Source organism: Chlorocebus sabaeus, chromosome 6, assembly GCF_047675955.1.
Source record: "Chlorocebus sabaeus isolate Y175 chromosome 6, mChlSab1.0.hap1, whole genome shotgun sequence".
Lineage (NCBI taxonomy): Eukaryota > Metazoa > Chordata > Mammalia > Primates > Cercopithecidae > Chlorocebus > Chlorocebus sabaeus.
The window spans coordinates 13,299,738-13,325,939 of NC_132909.1; the positions used below are offsets into that span (position 1 = coordinate 13,299,738).

Consider the following 26,202-nt stretch of genomic DNA (forward strand, 5'->3'; position numbering starts at 1 on the left):
AAGAGACCCCATTGCACACAGCCACTGGAGGTAAATAAATAAGCTTTAATGAGATTTTGGGCGCTGGAGAAAGACAAGGAGCTTATGTGCCACCAAAGCAACCAATGTTCCTTTGTCTCCTCAACTCTGTGGGGTCCCACTGGCCTCATCACCCCTTGAACCCTTTTGCCACTGCCATCCTGCTGGTTCGTATCTCTTCCCCACACTTCTCTGTTCCCCACTCTTCCATCTCTGTCCACAGCAGATCCTCCGTCCCGTTTATTTTCTCTTGCAGAGCAGCTCAGGCTTTGCATTCTCATTCAGCATCTTGGCCCAAGATCTTTTCTCCCTCAAGGTATTTTCCCAAAGTTTTCTTTATAAGAGGAATTCTGGTGTCTGCCCTGAAGATCATAGACCTTTTTAAAGTAAACTTGTCAGTTGCATCTGAGCAGCTCGGCTTCCTGGGTCTTGGGTCGCATCCATCTTGGTCCTACAGGAGCGTGTCCTGAGCAACTGCAGTGCCGCCTCCCCCTGCATCCCCTCTCCCTGGAGCTGGAAATAGCGTTTGCTTCTTTTGTGGGTTATTTCCTGCCAGTCCCAGCTTGCTGGCTACAGATGCTGGCTGAAAGTGGCTGCAGCTGACTACCTTCTTCAAGTTCACGTCCAGTAGTTGTCTCTGCTCCTAGGACATGCCCCAGGCAGCTGCTTGCGGCCTGAGTTGCAGCCTCTGGTGACCAGGGTCAGTGGCTGTTTCTTGTAACCACAGAGATCTGACGGATACAGAGAATTGGAAGCTCAAGGCCAGAGGCCAAATTTTTACCAAAATTTTCTAGTGGTCCACACCCTTCTGTGTGGTCTGCTATGCAGTAGAGGCTTAACCTTGCCCAAACAAAGATGAGGCCCTTTATCGTCAGCTCCTAGGCATTCATCTCCAAGTCCTTGGAATATCCTGCTGGTGGCTAATCTGAGAGTCTTGGGCCACTCTGGGCCACATCATAAATGATGTGATTGATGGTGGGGGTCTTGGGCCACATGGTATTGGCTTGATGTATGAGGTCAGTCATGTGGGTGGTGAGCTGCTTAATTCAGCACTTTGGGAGGCCAAGGCAGAAGTATCACTTGAAGCCAAGAGTTCAAGACCAGCCTGGACAACACAGGGAGACCTCATCTCTACAAATAATAAAAAGATTGGCCAGACATGGTGGCACATACCTGTAGTCGTAGCTACTCAGGAGGCTGAGGTGGGAGGATGACTTGGAGTTGAGAAGTCAAGGTTGCAATGAGCTGTGATCTCACCGCTGCACTCCAGTGTGCCAACAGAGCCAGACCCTGTCTCAAGACAAACAAAAAACTCTGGACACGAAGATCTTGAGTGAGCTGCTCTGGTTGGCAGTACTTGCACGTCGTCACGTGTGTTGCTGTGAGAATCAGGTGCTGCCTCTATGGCTCCACTGGGAGAGGGCAGCTGGAAGCCGGCGCCTCATCTCTCCTGGAACGTGGGCTGTGCACCTCCTCCCTGTGCTCATCTTAATCCCTATCTTTTTACTGTAACAAGCTGTAACTGTGAGCCTAACAGCTTTCCTGAGTCTAGTGAGTCCTTCTAGCAAATGAACAGAGGGTGGTCTTGGAGACCTCTGAACTTGCACCTGCCCCCCTCGTTTTGAGGTCTCGCACAGGGAGGCAGGCTGGTCTCTTTGGAGGGGGTCTTCATCCATTGGGGTGGGGTCCAACTCCGGAGGCCCATGTCCTTGCCAGCTCCAGTCTCTCTCCCTGCTCAGTCCCGACGGTGTCACCTTGTGCCCTCTGTCTGTGGATCCTGGCAAAAGCTGGCCTCTCTGCTCACATCTGAATAGGAGATATACTAGAAGAGGGTTTTCATACTTTAGCCTCGGGGCTCTTTTGAACAAAATCAAACATCTTCCCACCGAAGCCCAATGTGCAAAGAATGACAGGCCCATCCCCTCCCCTCTCCCTGGAAGCCAGGGCGGTGCTTCTCAAGGTGTGGCCACGGGTGGAATTGAGGCGGGGTAGGGGGGAGGGTGAATATTAAAATGCAGATTCCCTGGCCCTATCACAGACCAGACTGTCTGGGGCTGCGTCTTAGCAAACTCTACAGTGGATTCTGCCCAGCAGGAAGGGTTGGGAAATGCTGCTTGGGGCACCAGGAGAAAAGACCCAGGCTCCTGCGGGCATCTGGAGACGTCTGGTCTGTAGTCTGTACAGACCCCACACCCTCCTTAGCTCCAACACTGCACTTACCCCATTAGCCGAGGCGCTGGCATGCTCCTTACCTGGGGAAATAGGAGGGGAAGTCGTCAGGAAGGCATAATGCTGGGAAGCATGGGAAGAAGACATGCCTGGGTGTCAGGGCCCTGAAAATGTCAAGTTCTGCCTCTGTTATTACCTGGGGGCGCCATTTCCCTTAATGGTATACACGTGTGAGACAGGGATGGCGGGGGTGCTCTGTAAGGATCTGGTCATCCAGTTATTCACTTGGTTATTAAATATCCATAAATATCGAGCCTGGGCTCTAGAACCAGACGGATGGGTTCAAATTCCATCTCTGTCCTTTAGGAGCTGTGTGAACTTGGACAAGTGACTTAACCTCTCTGTGTTTCAGTTTCCTGGACTATTCAACAGGGGTGTATTTAGCAAATAGTAGTTATTATTCAGCAAATGGTAAATGTCTATTTTGTGCCAGGTACATTCTAAGTGCTGGGGACATAGCTGTGAACAAAAGAGATAAAAATGCCTGTTCTTGGGCAGGCGTGGTGGCTCACGCCTGTAATTCCAGCACTCTGGGAGGCTGAGGTGGGCAGATTGCTGGAGTCTAGGAGTTTGAGACCAGCTTGGGCAACACAGCGAAACTCCATCTCTACTAAAAATATAAAAAATTAGCCAGGCATGGGAGCGCATGCCTATAATCCCAGCTACTCGAGAGGCTGAGGTGGGAGAATCACCTGAGCCTGGGAGGTTGAGGCTGCAGTGAGCCAAGATCACACAACTGCACTACTCCAGTCCGGGCAACAGAGTGAGATCTTGTCTCAGAAAAAAAAAAAAAAAAAAAAAAAAGCCTGCTCTTGTGCAGTTTATGTTAATAATAACAATAATAGTAATAATAGCAATAACAATCACAGTGAATACATATCCAGTATGTGGCTTACAATGTGGCAACTGCTGTGTTAAGTGTTTTACTGTATTATGAGGTACCATCACCCCATTTTACAGATGAGGAAACTGAGTCATACAGATTAAGCTATTTGCCTATGGTGACATCACTAATCAAGCAGTAGCTTGAGCGCCCAGATACAGGCAGTCTGGCTCTGGAGTTGACACATTGAATCACTCAGTAAACACTTCCTCGAGTGCCTCTTTTATGCCCAGCCCAGTGGTAGGTGGTCCTGGGAACACAGTCATGACAGTGACAGCCTCAGGTCTGCTCTCTTGGGGCTCACAGTCCACTGGGGAAGACAAACAAGTCCCCCACAGTGATGACCCAGAATGGGCAAGGCTGGGGTGGGAGAGCCTAGTGGATGCTTGGCCCATGCTTGGGGGTCAGGGAGGGCTTCCTGGAAGAGACAGCATCTGTCCGGGATGTGAGGCAGCAGCTTTGTTTAGTGGTTGAGGGAAAAGCTTGGTAGTCAAAGATCTGGCTTCTTCTCTCCATCAACCACTTTCCAGCTGTTTGACCACTGGCAGGTAAGTTCATCTGTCAAGCAAATATTTCCTTCTCTGTAAAATGGGGCTCATGGGAGAACCACTTTGCTGGGTGCTTGTGAGCATTCAAGGAGATTGTACAGGTCAGGTGTGGTGGCTCACGCCTGTAATCCCAGCACGTTGGGAGGCTGAGGCAGGTGGATCACATGAGGCCAGGAGTTCAAGACCAGCCTGGCCAACATGGCAAAACCCCATCTCTCCTAAAAATACAAAAATTATCTCTGCACAGTGGTGCGTGCCTGTAATCCCAGCTACTCGGGAGGCTGAGGCATGAGAATCGCTTGAACCTGGGAGGTGGAGGCTACAGTGAGCTGAGATCGCACCACTGCACTCCAGCCTGGGCGACAGAGTGAAAGCCTGTCTCAAAAATAAATAAATAATAAAAAAATTAGTAATTAAAATCGAGGGGGTTATACACACAAAGTGGCACGTAGCCGGTGCTCAGCAAAGTATCGCTCCTTTGATTACAGAATTAGCTGGAGCACTTCTCCAGAAGGAGCCATGGGAGGGTGCTCCAGGCAGGGGAAGGGCCTGTGCAAATCTCGAGGTGTGACAGCATCAGACCCTTTTAGAGTTGAGGATCAGAGGTGCCAGTTCCTGCCAACTTCTCCTAGGAGTCACTCCTGAACAAGGCAGATGGAGTAAGGCTGAGGGGTTAGGCATTATTTCACCCTCTATCCATCTGGCAGGGACTCCCACATCACTTGTATTAAATTCCAAAATCCCTACCATGGCCTTAAGGCCCTATATGCTCTTCTCCCACTCTGTAAATAATATTTGTAAACGTAATCAATGAACCAGTGAACGAGACTCCCTGGCTCTGCACCCTCATCGGTCAAATGGGGGAAACCTCATGGCAGTGGGGTGAGGATTCAGTGAGAGGCACATGGGAAGGACTCAGCACAGAGTCCAGCACATAGTAGGTGCTCAATTATGGCAGCTCTGGTGATGCTCACTCGAAGAAGACAGATGATGGTGCCAAAGGAACTCACAGGAATATCTGGACTGATAGAAATAAAGTCCGATCCCCAGGAGGGTCAGAAGAATCACGATTCCCAGAATCAGGAAGATGATGATGTTACTGGACATGCCTGAGGGCTCACTGGGAGGTCGCTCTGAAAGAGAAGGAAACAGGTATTTAGGTAAGAAAACTCTTGGGGTTTATCCCTCATTCTTGAAATGGCATCTCGAATTTCCTTGGGGAGCCGCCACTTCACCTGCCTCAGTCTATTTAATTCAGGTGGACTGGATCCCACCCTCTGGTTCCCAGAATGGGACTTTGACACAGGCCTGGCCAATCAGAACATTTCATTCTCCCTGGCTGCTATGATTGGTTCATAGGTGGGCTGTGGCCTAAGCTGGGCCAATGAGAGCCAGCCCTGGGACTTTGGCTACAGTTATTGAAAGTGGTGTCTTTTTTCCTCCTGCTATTGCTATTCTGATAGGATGTGAGCCTGTTGCTGCTGAGGGCCATCTTGCTTCAAAGGCTGCCTGAGAATAAAGCCAGTATAACAAAAAGCAGAGACAAGGGATGTATAAAACAAAAGTTCCTAGGTTACATGGTTGGAGCCCCTGGGTCTAACCATAAACTGAAGGTGAATTTTCAATAAAGTCCTGTGTTGTTTGTTTGCTTAGACTACTTTGAGTTGTGTTTCTGTAAATTGCAATTGATAGAGGTCTGCCTGATACATTTGGAAAGGCCTGAGTCTCTGAGAGAGAGGGATTCCACATCTATCCCAACCTGTGTGTGTGGAGGGAGTGTATACAGGCAGCTGAACAACGGTACCAGTGGTATAGGTATGGAGTTAACAGGGGAGTACAACTGGCCCCACTGGTCCTTTTGTGAGAAGGCTTAGGAAAAGGATGGGAGCCAGAGAGCACTGGAGAGGGAACCCTGCCTCGACCTCTTCCTTTGGTCCCTGTTCTCCCGACCCAGGGAGTTCCTCACCTTTGACCTGGACGGTCAGTTCTGCCTGGCGAGCTCCTAGGGCATTGGTGACATTGCAGATGAAAGTTGTGTTGATTGGTTTATCCACAGGACGGATCAGGAGCTGGGCGCCCTGGGCCACAGCGAAGGGTGGCAGGGGACCCATGGTCCTGGGAGCGACAGAAAGGTGAGGAGGTGGCCTCTGCTGCAGGTCCGGAGTGACAGTGATTGAGGACTCACTGTGTGCCAGAAACCCTCACGCCCTCTATGGCATAAGCGGAGAGCAACTCTGGAGGCCCCCAACTCTTCCCTTCTTCTCACGCCCACACCCAACCCATTAGCCAATCCTGTTGGCCCCGCCTTAAGATCTACCCAGAATCCCACCACTTCTCAGGGCTTCCAGGGCCACCTCCCTGCTCTGGCGCGGTGCATCCGGGCCCCCAGCAGCCGCCTCCACACTGGGCTCTGTTTCTGCCCTCGCCCCCTCATCTTTTCCCCACATGGCCACCAGAGGTCGCCTGTGAACACTAAGTCAGTTCCCATCCCTCAGCTCAGCATCCTCTGGTGGCTCAGCCTGGCTCAGAGTTAAACAGAAGTCTTCTCCTGTCACAGGCCCCACATGATCTGGTCCCTGCTACCTCTGCCCATGTTTTCCATTACTTTCCGCTTTGCTCCCGCCTCTGCATCCACAGTGGCCTCCTTGTTGGTCCTCAAACTCTCCAGTTAGGTGTCCAGTGTGTTTGCTTATGCAGGGACTGATGGATAGAAACGGGTTTGCCCATGCTGTTCCCTCTGCCCGAATGCTTTCCCCCCAGGTACCCGCAGAGCTCACCCTCATCTCCTTCAGGCCTCTGCTGGGATGTCACCTTAGTAACACCTCATTTGGCCACCCTATTTCAACTGCGATGATCACCCTTCCCATCCCCTTCTCTCTTTTCTTATTTTCTTTTTTTTTGAGACAGGGTCTCACTCTGTCACCCAGGCTGGAGTGCAATGACGCTATTTTGGCTCACTGCAACCTCCATCTTCTGGGTGCACAGAATCTCCCCACCTCAGCCTCCTGAGTAGGTGGGACTACAGGTGCGTGCCACCATACCCAGCCAATTTTTGTATGTTTTTTGGTAGAGATGGGGTTTTGCCATGTTGGCCAGGCTGGTCTCAAACTCCTAGCCTTGAACTCCTAGCCTCAAGTGATCCTCCCATCTCTGCCTCCCAAACTGCTGGGATTACAGGCATGAGCCACGGCACCCAGTCCCATTCCCTTCTCTGCTTTATCTTTTCCACGGTATTTATCACCATTGCGCACACACTACACACCTCATGACTTCATCTTGCTTCTTGTTTCTTTCACCATTAGAATGGAAGCTCCATATGGGGAAGAAATTTGGTCTGTTTTATTGACCCGCGTATGTCGGTTAGTTGCACCTGGTTACTTACTACAGTAAGTAGTCAAGGAACACTGGTTTAATGAACAGAGGTGGAGGAGATGGAAGCATCGGGCTTTGGGCACTCTGCAGAGCTGGGATGCAAACGCAGCCATCTGGATCAAGAGCCTGAATTGTGGCACTTTGAGGCAGGACAGTAAAGGCACCATCACACCAATCGAAACCTTTGACCAGCAATTCCTTCCACTGACAACTGCTGACAAGTGACCACTGGGGATGGTCACCACCATGGCGTTTGCAGAGTTGAAAATGGAAAATGACATCTGTGTCCTCTACTGGGGACTGGTTAAATAACTGATGTCATCCACATATGTTGGAATCCCTTCCCTGCCCTTTGGGAGGCCCAGGCGAGAGGATTGCTTGAGTACAGGAGTTCAAGACCAGCCTGGGCAACATAGTGAGATCCTGTCTCTATTCTTAAAATTGTGTGTGTGTGTGTTTTTTTTTTTTTTAAAGTGATGGAATCCCAGCAACATTGAAAAAGGGGCCAGGTTAGCCAGGCGTGGTGGTGTGTGCCTGTAGTCCCAGCTATCTGGGAGGCTGAAGCTGGAGGATCACTTGAGCCCAGGAGTTCAAGGCTGCAGTGAGCTGTGATTGTGTCACTGCATTCCAGCCTGAGCAACAGAGTAAGGCCCTGTGTCAAAAAAAAAAAAAAAAAAAAAAAAAGGCAGGGGAGCTGGGGGTGCTCTGAAGTGCATAATATGATTGATGGATGAATAGAGGGACCGAAGGAATCACAGAAACATGATAAAGCGAGCACAGTAAAATGTTAGTGGGAGAATCCACATGGTGGAATCTTAGGTGCTCACTGGAAAATTCCTGACTTTTCAGTATGTTTGACAGTCTTCTTAATACAACGTGGGGGAAAATGGAGTTGTGGATCTCTGTGCTTTGACATGGAAAGGTATTCACAAGATAAAGGAAAAGTTTCAAAATTATATGTATAGCATAATTCCAGTCTTAGTTTAGAAACAGAGAGAAAGAAGATAGAAGGATGTATAATAAGGGGTCACTGGTTATTTCTGGAGGTGGCTGGGTACACTTGACTATAGGTGCCACTTTCTTCTTTTTGCTCATAACTAAATTGTTTGATATTTCTGCAGTGGATACAAGTTAGTTTTGTAATAAGGAAAAAGACATAAGGCTGGGCGAGGTGGCTCACACCTGCAATCCCAGCACTTTGGGAGGCTGAGGTGGGTTGATTGCTTGAGCCCAGGAGTTGGAGACCAGCCTGGGCAATGTGGCGAAACCCTGTCTCTGCAAAAAAATACAAGAAAATTAGCTGAGTGTGGTAGTGTGTGCCTGTAGTCCCAGCTACTGAGGAGGCTGAGGCGGAAGGATCACCTGAGCCCAGGGAGGTCCAGGCTGCAGTGAGCTATGATCACACCGCTGCACTCCAGCCTCGGCGACAGAGTCTCTTCTTAAAAAAAAAAAGGTGGTTCAGTAAAATTATGTAAATTATGTAAAATTATGTATTATAAAATTTTGTATTATCTCTTGCCTTTCTCTTACCCTGCTCTTGACCCCAGCTTCAGTATGAATCTGGAGAAATCTTATTGCTGTGAGCCTCAACTTTCTCATCTAGACAATGGGGATAGTACTTGCTCCGTCCAGAGATAACCAAGTAGGTTATACAAGGTGACGGTGAGGTGGTTACAGTCGAGAGTTGGGGTGTCTAATCTTTTGGCTTCCCTGGGCCACACTGGAAGAAGAAGAACTCTCTTGGGCCATACATAAAATACACTAACACTAATGATAGCTGATGAGCTAAAAAAAATTTGCAAAAAAAAAAATCTCATAATGTTTTAAGAAAGTTCACAAATTATGCGGCCTGCAGGTTAGACAAGCTTGGCCAAGAGGCGGAGGACCAGCTTTGGAGCCAGGGCTGATTCAAGGGCCGCTTCTGCCCTCTCGTGGCTGGTCTTTAACCTGGGCATGACAACAGCTGCTGACTCTGCACAGCATGGGGTCACGTGGGATTGGGGGAAGTACCGGGCACAGAGCAGGCACACCCCAAGAGCAGGTGCATCCACCAGCCAGGATTAAACCACCTGCTAAACGCCTCAACTGGAAAACAGAGATGCCCCCCACTGGGCATCTCTTCCCTCCTCTTTTTTTCTTTTCTGAATCCCCCTGCTCTCTTAGACCAGGATTCCAGGCCCCCAGCCTCTCCTCCCTCAGACCCAGGGGTCCAGGCCCAGCCCCTCCTCCCTCAGTCCCAGGAGTCCAGGCCCCCAGCCCCTCCTCCCTGAGACCCAGGACTCACGTGCTCCAGTTGTAGCCTGTGGGCTCTGGGTTGCTGCGAGCATCGCAGGTCAGGGTGGCCTCATTCTGGCTGAGGTACCAGTTGTTATCATAGCCAGAGAAGGATACCTCTGGGGGGTCTGCAGGAAATGGACACAGAGGTTCAGAGACAGGGAGACTTTGCGGGGCCAAGGGCTACGTGGGATTCACGTCACTGCAGGAAAAGGCCTGGGGATATTTGGAAAACAGCAGGAGCTGGAGAGGCCTAGGAGGACTCTAGGGAGATGGGGTGCCGCAGAGAGCAGAAGCCTGGGAGTCTGTGGTCAATGGGCACATGGAGAGGGCTTCTGAGGACCTGCTTTTCTCCACTAGCTTTCCTGGGTAGCCCGGACCAGGCATGTCTTGGGTGTCCTGCAGGAAAAGGCCTCCTCCTTTTCTCACTCATAGGCAATGACCACTCATAACACACGGCAGTGTATTCAAGGCTCCGACAAGTCCTGCGGGAAAGAGTCCTGGATAACCCTGCTCTAGGCTGCTGCTCAGCCATCCCAGATGTGATTTCAATGTCCTCAGGGGGCCAGCCAATGGGACAGGGTTTTTTGGGGGGTGAGGGGTAGGAGTCAGTGTAGCTCTCCTCCTCGCTCAGACCCAGTGACAATGTTGAGGGACTCCAGTATAGACAGTACCTGAGGGAATCTGTGTACCACTTGCCTGGCAGGGGAGTAGGCAGTAGAGACAATGATGGGAGGAACAGTATGAATGATGCCTAGAAGAGCTTGTGTGGATATTACTGATGGGCTCAGTGTAGACAGGGTGTTGGAATATTACAGTAGATGCTATATTGTCAGGCCAGTGTTGAAATGTTGTGGTGGGGGTGAGATCACCCCCACATATAGAGTGTGTCCCCGGGAGCTGGTGAAATTAAGACAGGCCCTGTGTGTGTGTGTGTGTGTAGACAGTATTTGGATGAGCCAGTGTAGATGATGTGGGAGCTTAGTCTGGCTGTCCAATGTGGCACTTACTGGCCACATGTGACTACTGAGCTCTCGAAATATGGCCAGGCCGAAATACACACCAAATTTCAAAGGCTTTACTAGGGCAAAATAAATGGGAAAGATCTCAAGAATAATTTTAAAAAATTACAAGTTGAAATAACATTTTGGGTATATTGGGGTACATAAAGGCAATTATTAAAATTAACTTTGGCCAGGCACAGTGGCTCATGCCTGTAATCCCAGTACCTTGGAGGGTTGAGGCAGGAGGATCACTTGAGCCTAGGAGTTCGAGACCAGCCTGGGCAACATAGGGATATCCTGTCTCTACAAAAAAATTTAAAAAGGCCAGGTGTGGTGGCTCACATCTGTAATCCCAGCACTTTGGGAGGCCAAGGTATGTGGATCATGAGGTCAGGAGTTTGAGACCAGCCTGGCCAACATGGTGAAACCCCGTCTCTACTACAAATACAAAAATTAGCCAGGTACTGTAGCCAGGGCCTGTAATCCAAGCTACTCGGGAGGCTGAGGCAGGAGAATCACTTGAACCTGAGAGGCAGAGGCTGCAGTGAGCTGATATCACGCCACTGCACTCTAGCATGGGTGACAGAGCAAGACTCCATCATACACACACACAAAAAAAATTAGCTGGGCATGGTGTTACACGCCTGTAGGCCCAGCTACTTAGCAGACTGAGGCTGAGGTGGGAGGATCACTTAAGCCCAGGAGGTTGAGGCTGCAGTGAGCTGTGCCACCACACTCCAGTCTGGGTGACAGAGTACCCGTCTCAAATAAATAAATAGATAAATAAATAAACAAATAAATTTCATCTCTTTTTTTTTTCTTTTTTTATTTTTGAGATGGAGTCTTGCTCTGTTGCCCAGGCTGGAGTGCAATGGCACGATCTCGCTCACTGCAACCTCTGCCTCCCAGGTTCAAGTGATTCTCCTGCCTCAGCCTGGCCAGTAGCTGGGATCACAGATACCTGTCACCATACCTGGCTAATTTTTGCATTTTTTAGTAAAGACAGAGTTTTACCACATTGGTCAGGCTGGTCTTGAATGTCTGACCTCAGGTGAGCCACCTGCCTCAACCTCCCATAGTGCTGGCGTGAGCCACCGTGCCTGGCCTCTTTCTTTTAATTTTGTTAATGGGGTGGCTGCTGGAGAATTTAAAATCCTATATGCAGCTTGCGTGCTATTTCTGTTAGACAGCACTGGTTAGAGAGTCCCTGGGGCTGTCGGTGGAGATAAACGTGTGGGTGTCAATGTCGATGACGCTGTGAGGGAGCTGCTGGAGGTAACGCTGTGCAGGAGAACCAGGACAGATGCTGTCAGGGGCCGTGCAGACAGAACACAAGGAGGCCAGTGTGGTGATGTGGGGCGAGACTCCATAGCCTGTAAGTGAGCCAGTGTAGACAACATTGGGCAGAGGAGCATGGGGACTACACTGGGGGACTCTGCAGACACTGCTGAGGGGAGCCAGCACAAACAATGTGGGAAGATCAGTGCAGCCAGCACCCAGCAGAGATGGTCGATCGTGGCTCAGGGGAACTGGTCGATACAATGTGGGAGGTGAATGCAGACAGTTCTCCAGGGAGTCAGTGTAGACAGTGTCGAGGGGCACTTTAGAGAGTGCCCAGGAGAACCAGTGTAGAAAAAGTGGGGTGTTTATATAGACAGTGGTCATAGGAGCCAGTGTAGACACCATGGGAGACAGTGAAAACACCCCACAGCTGATGGCCGAAATAGCTGGTGTAGACAATGGGGATAGCGCTGTCTGTGGCCCAGAAGAGCCAGTGTAGACAATGGTGGGCAGTGAAGAAAATGGACAAGAGGCTAGATGCAGTGGCTCATGCCTGTAATCTCAGCACTTCGGGAGACTGGGGTGGGAGGATCACTTGAGCCTAGGAGTTTGAGACCAGCCTGGGCAACGTAGCAAAACTCTCTCTACAAAAAATTGTAAAATTAGCTGGGCATGGTTGCTGTACCTCTAGTCCAAGTTACTTGGGAGACTGAGGGGGGAGGATCGCTTGAGCCTGGAAGGTTGAGGCTGTAGGAGCCATGATCATGCCCCTACACTCCAGCCCGATTGACAGAGCGAGAACCTGTCCAAAGGAAAAAAAAAAAAAAAAAGGCCAGGCACGGTGGCTCATGCCTGTAATTCCAGCACTTTGGGAGGCCAAGGCAGGCAGATCACCTGAGGTCAGGAGTTTGAGAACAGCCTGGCCAACATGGTGAAACCCTGTCTACTAAAAATACAAAAATTAGCCAGGTGTGGTGGCATGCACCTGTAATCCCAGCTATTTGGGAGGCTGAGGTAGGAGAACCACCTGAACTTGGGAGGCAGAGGTTACAGTGAGCTGAGACTGTGCCACTGTACTTCAGCCTGGGTGACAGAGTGAGACCTTATTTCAAAAAAAAAATAGAAAGAAAAAAAGAAAGAAATGGACAAGGGAGTGGGTGTGTAGACAAGAAGGGAGGCAGTGCTGATTGTGGCCAGGAGAACCAGTGTAGCAATGTGGGGAAGGTCATTGTGGATAGTTGCCTGGGGAAGCAGGTGTAGGCAGTTTGGGGGCAGTGTAGACTGTGCTCAAGGGAGTCAACAGAGTGTGGGGTATCCGTGCAGACAGTGGCTAGAAGAGCCAGGGCAGAAAATCTGGGTACCAGCATTGACTATGGCCCAAGTAAACTGGTGTAGGCAATAGGGACAGTGTTGTTTATAGCCCAGGGGAGCTGGTGCAGACAATGGAGGTGGGTCGTGTAGACAGGAGTCAGGGGAGCCAGTGCAGATGAAGGAAGCAATGCCTACAGTGCCTTGGGGAGTCAGTGTAGACAGTGGTGGGGGCAGCCCGGCAGGGGATCTTGCCGTCACTGACTCGGGCACACTCACAGTAGACGGTGAGGTTCACAGTCAGCAGCTGAGGCTTCTCAAAGCTCTCGTGCTCCACCTTGCAGGTCACACTCTTGCCGTCCACCTGGCTTGAGGGCACCAAAATCCAGAGGCTGGTGACAGTGACTGTGCCAGACAGGAACCCTGGCGCCTGGCTGGTACTGGGCATCCCGCCCAGGTCTGAGTGCCAGGTGATGTGGGCCGGCGGGCGACCCCCTGTGGAGACGCAGCGGGCCACGGGCACCGGCTTTCCAGTGAGCTGGACCTTCTGAACCTCAGCTGTGTTCTGTGGCTTGGCTGGGAAGAGGAACAAAAGCAACAGGTCATTCAATGAACCCCTCCATGGTAGAAGGAGGCATTCATTAAGGGTACAGGATGGCATGGTGGCTGGGCGGGGTGGCTCATGCCTATAATCCCAGAACTTTGGGAGGCTGAGGTTGGTGGATCACCTGAGGTCAGGCGTTCGAGACCAGCCTGGCCAACACAGGGAAACTGTCTCTACTAAAAATGAGCCAGGGTGTGGTGGCACACACCAGTAATCCCAGTTACTTGGGAGGCTGAGGCCGGAGAATTGCTTGAACTTGAGAGGTGGAGGTTGCAGTGAGCCGAGATTGTGTCACTGCTCTCCAGCCTGGGCAACAGAGTGAGATTCTGTCTCAAAAAAAGAAAAAGAAAAAAAAAAGGATACAGGATGGCATGGTTTAAACCCCTGCTGTGTCCCTGAGCAGCTGGGTGGTCTTGGGCAAGTCTGTGCCTCAGTTTCCTTGTCTGTCGACGGGGTAATGATGACATCATAGGCAATAAGAATATGCAGGTGAAGCTGTCAGAATGGCACATAGTAAGTGTTCCATAAATACTGTTTGCTGGAAAGTGCTGGGGCCCAACAGTGACCAAAATAGCCCTGGTTCTGCCCTCATGGGTACAGTCCAAGGGGGCAGACAGACTCTTTCCTAGGCAGTGATGACTCGGAGAGGGCAAGGCTGGGAAGGGAAAACCCAAAGGGGGTTATCCTAGTCTGGGGCTCAGTGGACGAGAGGAAGCCTGAGCCCTGAAGTTGAGAAGGGAAGTGACTTGCCCACGGTGACACAGCTGTAAGCAGCAGAGCTAGGCTTTCACATAAGGTCTGTCTGACTCAAAACCACCTTAACCATCTCTTAATCATCATCCTGGTGATTCCCAAACCTGGAACTTGCTTCCCCATCATTACCTGTATTATTTACCGAAGATTTCTCCTTAACTTGACTTGCTGTTTCTGTTTTACCCTCATCCTAAACCAAGATACCTGGAATCCCAGGCTTGCTGGAGTGACAAGACCTGCCTGTGGTCGGGTGTTGTGTGCCAGGCACAGTTCCAAGCCCTTGACAGTTCATGAGTTTCTCATGCACAGGCCTGGAATAGTTCTTGGCACATAAGCTTAAACAAAACAAAACAAAACAAAACAAAACAAAAACAAGTTGGGCGTGGTGGCACATTCCTGGAATTCCAGTTACAGGGAGGGCAGGAGCATCCCTTGAGCCCAGGAGTTCCAGGCTGCAGTGAGGACCTACTGTGACCACACCACTGCACTCCAGCCTGGGCGACAGAGCTAAACTCTGGCTCAAAAAAAAAACAGGGTCAGTTTTCTTGAATCCTCATGGTGATCCCCATCCCACAGATGAGGAAACTGAGGCACAGAGACTTCTTGCTCAAGTTCCAAGAGGAGGGCCTCATGGAGCTCATGAAAATGAAAGCAGATCCCCTCCTCTTTTGGGTATCAGGAGCCTTGCTTTCCTGTCTGTCTGTTTCAACTTTCTCCTTTTTCACCAAATAAAGTAAACAGTAACTGACAGCTCTAAGGGGCTCACATGGGCCAGCGGTGAAGCTCTAAGTCTGCACCGGGACACTCAGGACAGCTTTCCAAGGGTGATACTATTGTCACCAACCCTTTTACAGATGAGGAAAGGAGGGGCCCAGAGGAGGCCACCCAGGCCTCCTCCCTTCCCAGTCCCCTCCGAGCTCCTTTTCCAATATACCCCTCCCTCTCCCTCAGGGCGTTGTGACCCCAAGATTGGGGGTCGTTACTCCAGGAGATCTCTGTTCCCTTCCTGCCCTGCAGCCCCTCCCCCCAAGTGCCTCCCCCGACCCCACCCCCATCATTGCGCTGCCCCTCCTTTTGTCCCCAGGGAATCTGCTGTGGAGGGAATCCCCCTCCCTCCCAGGCCTGCCCACTCTGCCGACTTCCCTGATTCTCCTACCAAGTCTCCGCCTTTCATTCAGCCTCCTCAAAACCCCTGCTCACCAAGCACTCGGAGCCAGATATCCACGCTCCTTTTGCCCTGCGGGAAGATGAAGAACACGCAGGTGTAGCTGCCTTCATCCTCGACGCGCAACCCGAACATCCTCAATGAGGCATCCCGCAGCTCCGTGCCCAGCCTGGCGGCCACGAATTCCACCCGTTTGGGCTCCGAATAGTGGGAGCCCTGCGTTTGGTGGAAGACGGCCATGCTGCCGGATTCACCATGCCGTGACCAAGTCAGCTGTGACACATGCGTCACCTCCATGCCGGGCACCTGTAGGTAGCAGGGCAGCGTCACGGATTCACCCAAGAAGCCGGGCACCTGGGTGGGCGCCTGCACGACGATGTCCCCTGCAGAGAACCGAAGAGAAGGTGTCAGACCCGGGCGTTCCTGGGTTAGATAGGGAGGGGCTCCAGGAGCCCGGGCACCTGGGCGTGCAATTGCATGCTGGGGCCCTGGAGCCCTGGTGGACGGTGGGGTGTGGGGGAAGGGGGGACTGGGGCACTAGTTGGGGTCATGGTAAGGGCATCTGGGATGCTCTGCAACTTGGCCTTGCTCCTTCACTTTGGCTATTTATTACCATATTTCTTCTATTATTACCGTATTTCCCTCAATCTCAACATCATTGATTTTAAAAATTGTGGTAAATATGTGGTTAAAAACTAAATTTACCATTTAAGCCATTTAAAGCATACAGTTCAGTGGCACTACGTACATTTCACGATGTTGTGCAACTGTCACCACTATATAGCTCCAGACTTTTTCTTTTCTTTTTTTTGAGACGGAGTCTCGCTCTATCGCCGAGGTGGAGTGCAGTGGCACGATCTCTGCTCATTGCAAGCTCTGCCTCCGGAGTTCAAGCGGTTCTCCTGCCTCAGCTTTCTGTGTAGCTGGGATGACAGGCTCCCACCACCACACCCGGCTAATTTTTTATATATTTTTAGCAGAGATGAGGTTTCACCACGTTGGCCAGGCTGGTCTTGAACTCTTGACCTCAAGTGTTCCTCCCGCTTCGGCCTCCCAAAGTGCTGGGATTACAGGTGTGAGCCACTGCACCTGGCCCAGAACTTTTTCATCACACCGGTGTCTTAGCTTTCACATACCATGACTGTCATCATTTATAGCACAATTGCCATTAGGGGTTAGAATATCCCCAATGTAGAAAATGGGGAGAAATCCTGAGTCTTCAAATCCATGAAAAGCTATATGATTACTCCAGGTAGGTCCTGGCTGGAAGAATGTGGGGGATCGTGGCACAAGAGGAAGGCAATTACAGTGAGGCTTCAGGCCAGTTACTTAACCTGTCTGATTCTTTTTCCTAGTTTGTAAAATGAGACTTAGAACAGTGCACACTCACAGGGTGCTGACAAAGATCAGGGGCTATTCTGGGTGCTTCACATATATCTTGGCATTTAATCCTCAAATAGCCGCCCTGAGGCCAGCACTACTGTTAACATCATTTTACAGACAGGGAAACTGACACAGAGTATAGCGTCCTCCAAGTCATATAGAGGTTTAGTGGCAGAGTCCTATATAAAAATCTTTCTGCTAAGGGCCCTAGCACATAGTAGGTCCTCAACATGTGTCAGCGCTTACTGACGCTAATAAACATAGTCCTATGTATTCTTTCCTATTTTTAAATTTTTATTTAGTTAATTATTTTTGTAGAGATGGGGTCTTGCCATGTTGCCCAGGCTGGTTTTGAATTCCTAAGCTCAAGTGATCCTCCCACCTCAGCCTCCCAAAGTGTTGGGATTACAGGCATGAGCCACTGTGTTTGGCTGCAATCAGCCTGGGCAGCATAGCGAAACCCTATCTCTACCAAAAATATAAAAAAATTAGCCAGGTGTGGTGGTGAGCACCTATAATCCCAGCTACTCCAGAAGCCACAGTGAGGATAGCTTGAGCCTGGGAAGTCCAGGTTGCAGTGAGCCCGGATTGTGCCACTGCACTCCAGCCTGGGCAACAGAGCAAGACCTTGTCTCTGTCTCTCACACACACACATACACGCACATACATATACTATATATATACGTATATATACACACACACACATATACACACAAAATATATAAATAATAAAATAAATATTTCCTCATTAAATGTATAATAAAATATATATTATTTATTATATAAATGTTATAAATATATAATATATTTAATATATAAGAAATATACTGTATATTATATATTATTATTATATAATACATAATATATAATACATATTATTATAATATATAATAATAATATATAATATATATATTCATCAGGAGTTTGAGACCAGCCTGGCCAACATGGTGAAATCCTGTCTACTAAAAACACAAAAATATTAGCCAGGCATGGTGGCACATGTCTGTAATCGGAGCTACTCGGGAGACTGAAGCAGGAGAATCGCTTGAACCCGGGAGGAGGAGGCTGCAGTGAGCCAAGATCAGGACACTGCACTCCAGCCTGGGTGATGGAGTGAGGCTGTCTCAAAAAAAAGAATGAAAGAATGAATGAATGGCCAGTTCCCTGGAGTCAGACATTGGGGGTCAGAGGGTAATTGTGTCAAGTGTCACCCACTGTCCGCCTCCCCAACTTCAACCATCTTCTCTGTCCAGACCCAGCCCGCCAGCAGGCTGCTGGGTTATGGCCTGGGTGTGCTGAGCAGGGACCTGGGTAAGGTAATCCCGCATGAGTCACCATCTGCTGATTTTCCGAGATTCTCTTGCCTTTTTGGGAAATGTCCGCACTCAACTCCATCCCCTTTCCGAGGGGCCCAGAGGAGGGTCTTGTGCCTACCCCATGTTGCTGCCAATTTCGAGGAAGTTCTAAACCCAACTCCGACCGCTCTCCGAATGGCTACGAGGAGGGTCCTGCCCTCGCCCGGTGTTCCTTCAAAACCCCGGGGCAGAGATAAGGGGGTGGGTGGCGCCGGGCGGCGCCGTCATCTTCGGGGACCCAGGGGGCCAAGTACCCGGCCTGCATGCGGAGCTGGGAGCGAGAGAGGGGCCGCCGGACTGCGCCGTGGTCACTCACCGGTTCCTGGGGGTGGCCAGGACAGCGCCAGTAGCGCCAGTAGCAGCGGAGGCCATGCGGCGGCCATGTGAGTTGCCCCGGGCTGCTGGGCCTCCTGCGGGCGTCTCCTTCTTGCTTCCTGGCGCCGCTCGCTCTGCTGCGGCCGCTGCGAGTCCAGCTCCCGGAGCTCAGGTCCTGGAATCCCCGGGGGGCCGCTCCGTCAGTGCCTGGGGTGGGAAGGGGAATACCCACTTCTTCAAGTTCCAGACCAGTGAGCCGAGGGGAGTTGGCGGCGAGTCCCCTCAGGCGCGGGGGCGTCACCCAGGCTGCGCCCCGCCACGCCCCGGCGCGTCTGCGCCTGCGCAGGTCTCTACCGGCTCTCAGTCCCGCTACAGACGCGCGCTCGCTCCCTCAGTGCGCACTAGAAGAGGCGGCTTCCCGTGTGAGGACGCCCACATCCCAGGTGAGGAAACGGAGGCACGCGGAGAGATTCAGCAACTTACTAACGGCTCGCGGTTGCCGAGTGGCAGAGCTGAGGTTCCAACTACTCGTGATGGGACAGATCCTGAGCCCACCAGGCTATCCTTCCCCTCAGCCTAAACCCATGGGCTTTGGGGTCAGACAAGACCTGGGCTCATGTTGGGCAAGTGGTTTCTCCTCGAGGGCCCTCAGATTCTTTATCGGTAAAATGGGCATGGTAGGACGCGGTGGCTCAGGCCTGAAATTCCAGCACTTTGGGAGGTTGAGGCGGAAGGACTGTGTGAGCCCAGGAGTTAGAGGTTGCGGTGAGCCATCCTCGCGCCCCCGCACTACAGCTTGGGTGACAGAGCCAGACCTGTCTCAAAACAAAACAAAACAAAACAAAACAAAAAGGTTGGGGGCTGGGGCGCAGGCGCAGTGGCTGACCCCTGTAATCCCAGCACTTTGGGAGGCCGAGCGAGGCAGGAGGATCAACTGAGGTCAGGAGTTCAAGGCCAGCCTGGCCAACATGACACAAACCCATCTTTACTAAAAATACAAAAATTAGCTGGCATGGTGGCACATGCCTGTAATCCCAGCTACTAGGGAGTCTGAGACAGGAAAATCACTTGAACCTGGGAGGTGGAGGTTGCAGTGAGCCAAGATCGGGCCTCTGCACTCCAGCCTGGGTGACAGAGCGAGACTCTGTCAAAAAAGAAAGAAAGAAAGAAAAAAGGGCATACAGCATGGTCTGTAAAGCTTAAACAAGGAACTGCTTAGCTCAATTTCGGGGATATAGTGTATAATAAATAAAAAGCAGATATACCAATAATAGCAGCAGTGGCAGTGACAATTATTGTTATTGTTGCTTTACAGTTGCCATCAAATAATAATGTTCATGAGAATGGTAATTCATTCATTCTTCACTCAACATATATTTATTGAGCCAGTCAGTATCCCAGGCGCTGGGGATACAGCAGAAAATAAGACAGACAAAAATCTCTGCCTTTAATGAAGACCGTGTTCTAGTGGAGGGAAACAGACCATAAACAGATTAATACCAGAACTCCAGCAGGTCTGGGGGAGATAAGGGTTATAGACCAACCTGCAGTAGGGAGAGGAGAGGAGGGAGGGAAGGAGGGGGAGAGAGAGAGAGGAAGGGAAGGAGTGAGAGTGAGAGAGAGAGAGGGAGGGAGGGAGGAAGAAGGGAGAGAGCAAGAGGGAGGGAGAAAGAGAGATAAACAGAGAGACACACTCAGAGATAAGGGCTGGGAGACAGAAAGATTGAAAGAGACACAGCATAGACAGAGCGAGATGAGAGAGAAATGAGAGGTGAGAGATTCAGAGAGCCAAATCCTAAGAGATAGAACCTGAGAGACTTCCTGGTCCCCATAGGTGTCTGTCCTGGCCAGGGTCTCTGTGAGGCCGACTAATAGCTCTGGTCCCTGTTCTCTGACATCCTTACATCCTTTTTATTTTTATGTTTTTTTAGACAGGGTCTCACTATTTCACTGAGGCTGGAGTGCAGTGGCGCCATCATTGCTCATTGCAGCCTCCACCTCCTGGGCTCAACTCCACCTCAGCCTCCTAGGTAGTTGGGACCATGGGCATATGCGAACACGCCCAGCTAGTTTTTAAATTTATTGTAAAGACAGGGTCTCGCTATGTTACTCAGGCTGGTCTTGAATTCCTAGCCTAGAGCAATCCTCCCACCTTAGCCTCCCAAAGTGCTGGGGTTGCAGGCATGAGCCACTGTGCCCAGCCCCACATTATTATATTTTTCTGTAAAATCCCTCTTATGGCTTTTGCTTGGCTTGGAGGTTTCTATCCCTGGGTGCCCTCTCTAACTTAGATCTGATGCTTGTGTATGACACATCTGATGCTTGGGGTCTCTCACCCTGGATGTATGTAGGTGAATTTCTATGGAAACATGGAGGCTGGTCTCTTGGAAATCTCTGAATTTTCTGTGACTCTTGTTCTGCTGAGTTGTTTCCAAATTGGGAATCTGTGGCCATTGTTATGTTCCTTCTCTGGACGATGCCATCACCATCTGGGTTTCCCCCACCTCTCTGGGCTCCCCAGCTCCTGTCTCCAGGGCCTCCTCTCAGGGCCCTGGAGGGTCAGAGGCTGCTCTGAAGAAGCAGGCTTAGAAGAAAAAGCAAGTTTGGTTCAGGGCATATCTGCTTGCTTCTGTGTGTTTCTCTGTCAAGAGTCTAAATTCCTTGAGTGTTTGGACCAGACATTTTCTTCACTCAAGTGCTGAAATATCATCTGAAAAAATAGTGAATGGAGATCTCCAATGGGCATCCTATTTTTGTGTGTGTTTGTTTGTTTGTTTTGAGACAGAGTCTCGCTCTGTCTTCCAGGCTGGAGTGCAATGGGGTGATCTCGGTTCACAGCAGCCTCCACCTCCCAGGCTCAAGTGATTCTTGCGCCTCAGCCTCCCTAGTAGCTGGGATTACAGACCTGCACCACCATACCCAGCTAATTTTTTTGTGTTTTTAGTAGAGATGGGGTTTCACCATGTTGACCAGACTGAGCTTAGGTGATCCATCTTCCTCAGCCTCCCAAAGTGCTGGGATTATAGGTGTGAGCCACCATGCCCAATGGACATCTTCTTGATGCCGTGGTTTTCAAACTTCTGGATCCAAAAGTATCATCAAGAAGCTTGTATAATTAAACAAATATGAATCCATTTCCTTAATCTTCCCTCTCCCAATAAAAAATAAAATGGTGGCATTTTTCTCTTTCTGTTTTTCACTTAGCAACATATCTTGATGATTTTCCCATAGGCAGATATATTGAACTACCTCATTCATTCATTCGTTCATTCATTCATTTACAAATGTGTAGTATTCCATTACATGAATGCACCATCATTTTTGAAACTGTCTTCCAGAGATGGGCTTTTTTGGGTGTTTCCAGCCCTTTGTACTTGCAAACTGTGCTTCCCTGGATCATCAGGTCCATGGCATTTCCCATGTATGTGATGTATCTGTCATATTTATTCCCAGAAGCTGATTTCCTGGGCCAAAAGGCATGCACATTTGTGGTCTAGAGGATATTGCCAAATTGCTGTCCCACAACCACGCCAGCAAAGTAAGGGCGTGGAGTGGCTTCTACCCAGGAATGCTCATGGCAGTCAGGGAAGGTTTAAAAATTTCAGATATGCCCCCACCCCCCGCATCTCTACAAAAATTTTAAAAAAATTAGCCAGGCATGGTGGCACATGCCTATAGTCCTAGCTACTTGGGAGGCTGAGGCTGGAGGATCGCTCAAGCCCAGGAGTTTGAGGCTGCAGTGAGCCATGATTGTGCCACTGTACTCCAGCCTGGGTGACAGAGTGGACTCTGTCCACCCCAAAAAAGAAAATGTCAGATGTGAAGCTTTGTTCAGAAGGGTGTGATGTAGGAGGCCTGGGAGCAGGGGGAGAAAGAGAAAGACATGGAGAGCAAGAAGAGGAGATGGGGAACAAGGGCTCCAGAGACTCCCTTGGTTCAAATTCTGCTTCCACCAATTGGTAGCTGGGAATCCTAAGCAACCGGTATTGCTTCTCTTGCCTCTTTTTTCTCATCCACAAAATAGGAGCTCATGAAAACTTGTGGTGTTAGTTAAATAAGTTATTTAGAAACAAGTTATATGTGGCTGGGCATGGTGGCTCATGCCTGTAATCCCAGCACTTTGGGAGGCTGAGGTGGGTGGATCATTTTGAAGGGGGCCTGCCCCTCCACCCCTGTGGGTATTTCTCCCAAGGTGGAGATGAGAGACTGAGAAAAGAAATAAGGCACAGAGACAAAGTATAGAGGAAGAAAGGTGGGCCCAGGTGACCGGCGCACAGCAAGGGAGGACCTGCACCGGCACTGGTCTCTGAGTTTCCTCAGTATTTATTGATCACTTTCCCTACTATCTTGGCGAGGGGCATGTGGCAGGACTATAGGGTAATGGTGGGGAGGGGGTCAGCAGGAAAGCCTGTGAGCAAAGGACTCTGTGTCATAAGGCCAGGCTGGTCTTGAACTTCTGACCTCAAATGTGTGGGGGAAAGAAAGAGATCAGACTGTTACTGTGTCTACGCAGAAAAAGGAAGACATAAGAAACCCCATTTTGATCTGTACGAAGAAAAATTCTTCCGCCTTGAGATGCTGTTAATCCGTAACCCTAGCCCCAACCCTGTGCTCGCAGAAACATGAGCTGTATTGACTCAAGGTTTAATGGATTTAGGACTGTGCAGGATGTGCTTTGGTAAAAATGTGTTTGCAGGTAGTATGCTTGGTAAAAGTCGCCACCATTCTCCAGTCTTGAGTACCCAGGGACACAATGCACTGTGGAAGGCTGCAGGGACCTCTGCCCAAGAAAGCCTGGGTATTGTCCAAGGTTTCCCCCCACTGAGACAGCCTGAGATATGGCCTCGTGGGAAGAGAAAGACCTTACCACCCCCCAGCCCAACACCCGTAATGGGTTTGTGCTGAGGAGGATTAATGAAAGAGGAAGGCCTCTTTTCAGTTGAGATAAGAGGAAGGCATCTGTCTCCTGCTCCTCCCTGGGAATGGAATGTCTTGGTATAAAACCTGATCACACATTCTATTTACTGAGATAGGAGAAAACCACCTTATGACTGGAGGTGAGACATGCTGGCAGCAATACTGCTTTTTACTGCACTGAGATGATTGTGTAAAGTCACACATAAATCTGGCCTACGTGCACATCCAGGCACAACACCTTTCCTTAAACTTATAACATGATGAAACCCTGTCTGTACTAAAAACACAAAAATTAGCGGGTGGTAGTGGCGCGCACCTGGAATCCCAGCTACTTGGTAGGCTGAATCACTTGAGGTGGAGGTTGCAGTGAGCCAAGGTTGTGCCACTGCACTCCAGTGTGGGCGAGAGAGTGAGACCCTGTCTCAGAAAAAAGAAAAAAGAAAGAAAAAGAAAAGAAATAAATTATATGGTTTAAAAAGTTATTTATTTAGCTGGTCAATAAATGGCAGCAATTATTATTGATATCTCCTGGGGTTTATGATTCTTCATCTGAAAAATGGGCATAGCATGGCACAGTGGCTCAGACCTGAAATCTCAGCACTTTGGTAGGCTGAGGTGGGAGGACTGTCTGAGAATAATGCATTAAAGCTCTTTGGTGCAATGCCTGACAAATATCACTGTGGACACCTGGCTGCTCTTTAAACAATTTTAAAAATATTTTTACTTTTGGCCAAGTCTCACTCTGTTGCCCAGGCTGAAGTGCAGTGGCACAATCTTGGTTCACTGCAACCTCTTCCTCCTGGGTTCAAGCGATTCTCGTGCCTCAGTCTCCCAAGTAGCTGGGATTACAGGCACGCACCACCACGTCTGGCTAATTTTTTTGTATTTTTAGCAGACAAGGCTTCGCCATGTTGGCCAGGCTGGTCTTGAACTCCTGAACTCAGTCAATCTACCTGCCTCAGCCTCCCAAAGTGCTAGAATTACAGGTGTGAGCCACTGCGCCCGGCCAAAAAAATTTTTAATTTTTAAATTTTATTTTTCCTAAACACTAACTCCAACCAGAGAGACCTGGCTGCTCTTTCTTTCTTTCTTTTTTTTTTTTTTTCAGACAGAGTCTTGCTCTGACACCCAGGCTGCAGTGCTGTGGCATGATCTTGGCTCACTGCAAGCTCCGCCTCCCGGGTTCACGCCATTCTCCTGCCTCAGCCTCCTGAGTAGCTGGGACTACAGGCACCTGCCACCACGCCCGGCTAATTTTTTTTTTGTATTTTTAGGAGAGACAGGGTTTCACTGTGTTAGCCAGGATGGTCTCAATCTCCTGACCTCGTGATCCGCCCGCCTCGGCCTCCCAAAGTGCTGGGATTACAGGCGTGACACACTATGCCTGGCCATCTGGCTGCTCTTATTATTAATGATCTTAATGTGTTCTCTAGTACAGCTGACCCCTCCCCTGCCAGGAAGCCCTCCTGGATCCTCCAGTCTTGATTAAGACTCCCCTGCTGGCCTCCCAGAGGGGAGTGATGACTCTGGGTCATCACTGGGAACAGGTCTGTCTCCCTCACTTTACTATAAGTCCTAGGAGGGCAGGCCCAGGGCTGCTGTGGCCACCTCTTGAGGCAGGAGAATAGGGAATTAGGGTAACCAAGGGTTAAGCCAGAAGCAAAAGAACAGCAGGTATACTTAGTTCTAGACAAGATTAGGCAGCACACAAGCCACATTCCCACTCCTGTGATAACAGGGGGCAGGGGTTCATCATGTTGTCATGCTGGTCTTGAATTCCTGCCCTCAGGTGATCTGCCTGCCTTGGCCTCCCAAAATGCTGGGATTACAGGCTTGAATCACTGTGCCTGGCTAACATCTCTTACTTATTTTATTTTATTTTTTTGAGATAGTGTCACTCACTCACCCAGGCTGGAGCGCAGTGGCCATGATCTCAGCTCACTGAAACCTCTGCCTCCTGGGTTCAAGTTATTCTCCTGTCTCAGCCTCCCGGGTAGCTGGGATTATAGGCACGTGCCCCCATGTCTGGCCGATTTTTGTATTTTAAGTAGAGACGGGGTTTCACTATGTTGGCCAGGCTGGTCTGAACTCCTGACCTCAGGTGATCCACCTGCCTCGGCCTCCCAAAGTAGTGGGATTACAGGTGTGAGCCACTGTGCGTGGCCTAGTATGACATATTAATCATGTAAGGTGAATAGTCAGTGGATGGCACATGGAGAACCCTCAACAGACAAGACTTGGACTCAGTTCTGCTATTATTGCTAAGCAGATTGCCATGTTAGGTGGTTCTATGTTGGTCACAGAAGTACCGAATGTTCCTCAAATGTGAGATATATCCCCCAGAGGAGTTTCAGCCATATTTGTGTGCCCTGTGCCTGCCATCCTCATATGGAGAGGTATTAAACTCGAACAGCGCAAAGCTCAAAGGTTGATCTTATTTGCAAACATGCCTCTCCCACTCTCAGGAAGAGAGGCTTCATGAGAAACCACTCAGAAGTGGTGGTGTTTTTATTTAGTTTTTGGTTCTTTTTGAAAAAGAGAGAAAAAAGAGCAGCATGTGTAAAAGACATATTTTGGGGTCTGGCCAATTTCCAAGGTAAAACCTCCCCCCTGTTTTCTGAGCACTGAGCTCCCACAGACAGGGATGAGCCTCTGATGCTTTGCTTGTACAACGTGTCACAGCAATGGGACCAAGGATGGCACCAAGTCAACCCATCAGATGTTTTCTTGAAGAGTTTCAGAAACAGGGCAAAGGGAGTCTGGTTAAGTTGGGTTGTTTCCTTGAACAGGGAT

General features: G+C 49.9%; 2 protein-coding genes across 11 annotated transcripts in view; one reads left to right on the plus strand and one right to left on the minus strand.

Annotated features, from left to right (window-relative positions):
* Positions 1-25: 25 nt before the first annotated feature.
* On the minus strand, positions 26-18,765 carry LOC103235515 (poliovirus receptor homolog). 5 transcript variants are annotated; one of them, XR_005238315.2, is made up of 8 exons: positions 18,494-18,761; positions 15,475-15,822; positions 13,197-13,493; positions 9,335-9,452; positions 5,645-5,888; positions 4,689-4,811; positions 2,239-2,270; positions 26-1,840 (listed from the first exon to the last, which is right to left on the minus strand). XR_005238315.2 is itself a non-coding variant. In XM_037991803.2 (8 exons), the coding sequence occupies exons 1-8, from the start codon at positions 18,558-18,560 to the stop codon at positions 1,769-1,771; spliced, it is 1,206 nt and encodes a 401-aa protein (XP_037847731.2). In that variant the 5' UTR covers positions 18,561-18,759; the 3' UTR covers positions 26-1,768. The 5 variants fall into 5 exon arrangements, 3 of the variants coding, with proteins under 3 accessions (XP_037847731.2, XP_037847733.2, XP_037847732.2); XM_037991803.2 differs by having other exon boundaries at positions 5,645-5,793; positions 18,494-18,759; XR_005238316.2 differs by lacking the exons at positions 26-1,840; positions 2,239-2,270 and adding an exon at positions 6,284-6,378 and having other exon boundaries at positions 4,704-4,811; positions 5,645-5,793; positions 18,494-18,763.
* A 72-nt stretch (positions 18,766-18,837) lies between these two features.
* CEACAM20 (CEA cell adhesion molecule 20) overlaps positions 18,838-26,202 on the plus strand; it is an 82,416-nt gene continuing 75,051 nt past the window's right edge. For 2 of the 6 annotated variants that reach the window (XM_037991795.2, XM_037991798.2), the window contains exon 1: positions 18,841-18,935. The gene's annotated coding sequence lies outside the window, so the exon portion shown is untranslated. Of the gene's footprint in view, positions 18,936-26,202 lie in introns of all 6 variants that reach the window. The other 4 variants (XM_037991796.2, XM_073016304.1, XM_037991800.2 and 1 more) reach the window with 3 other exon arrangements.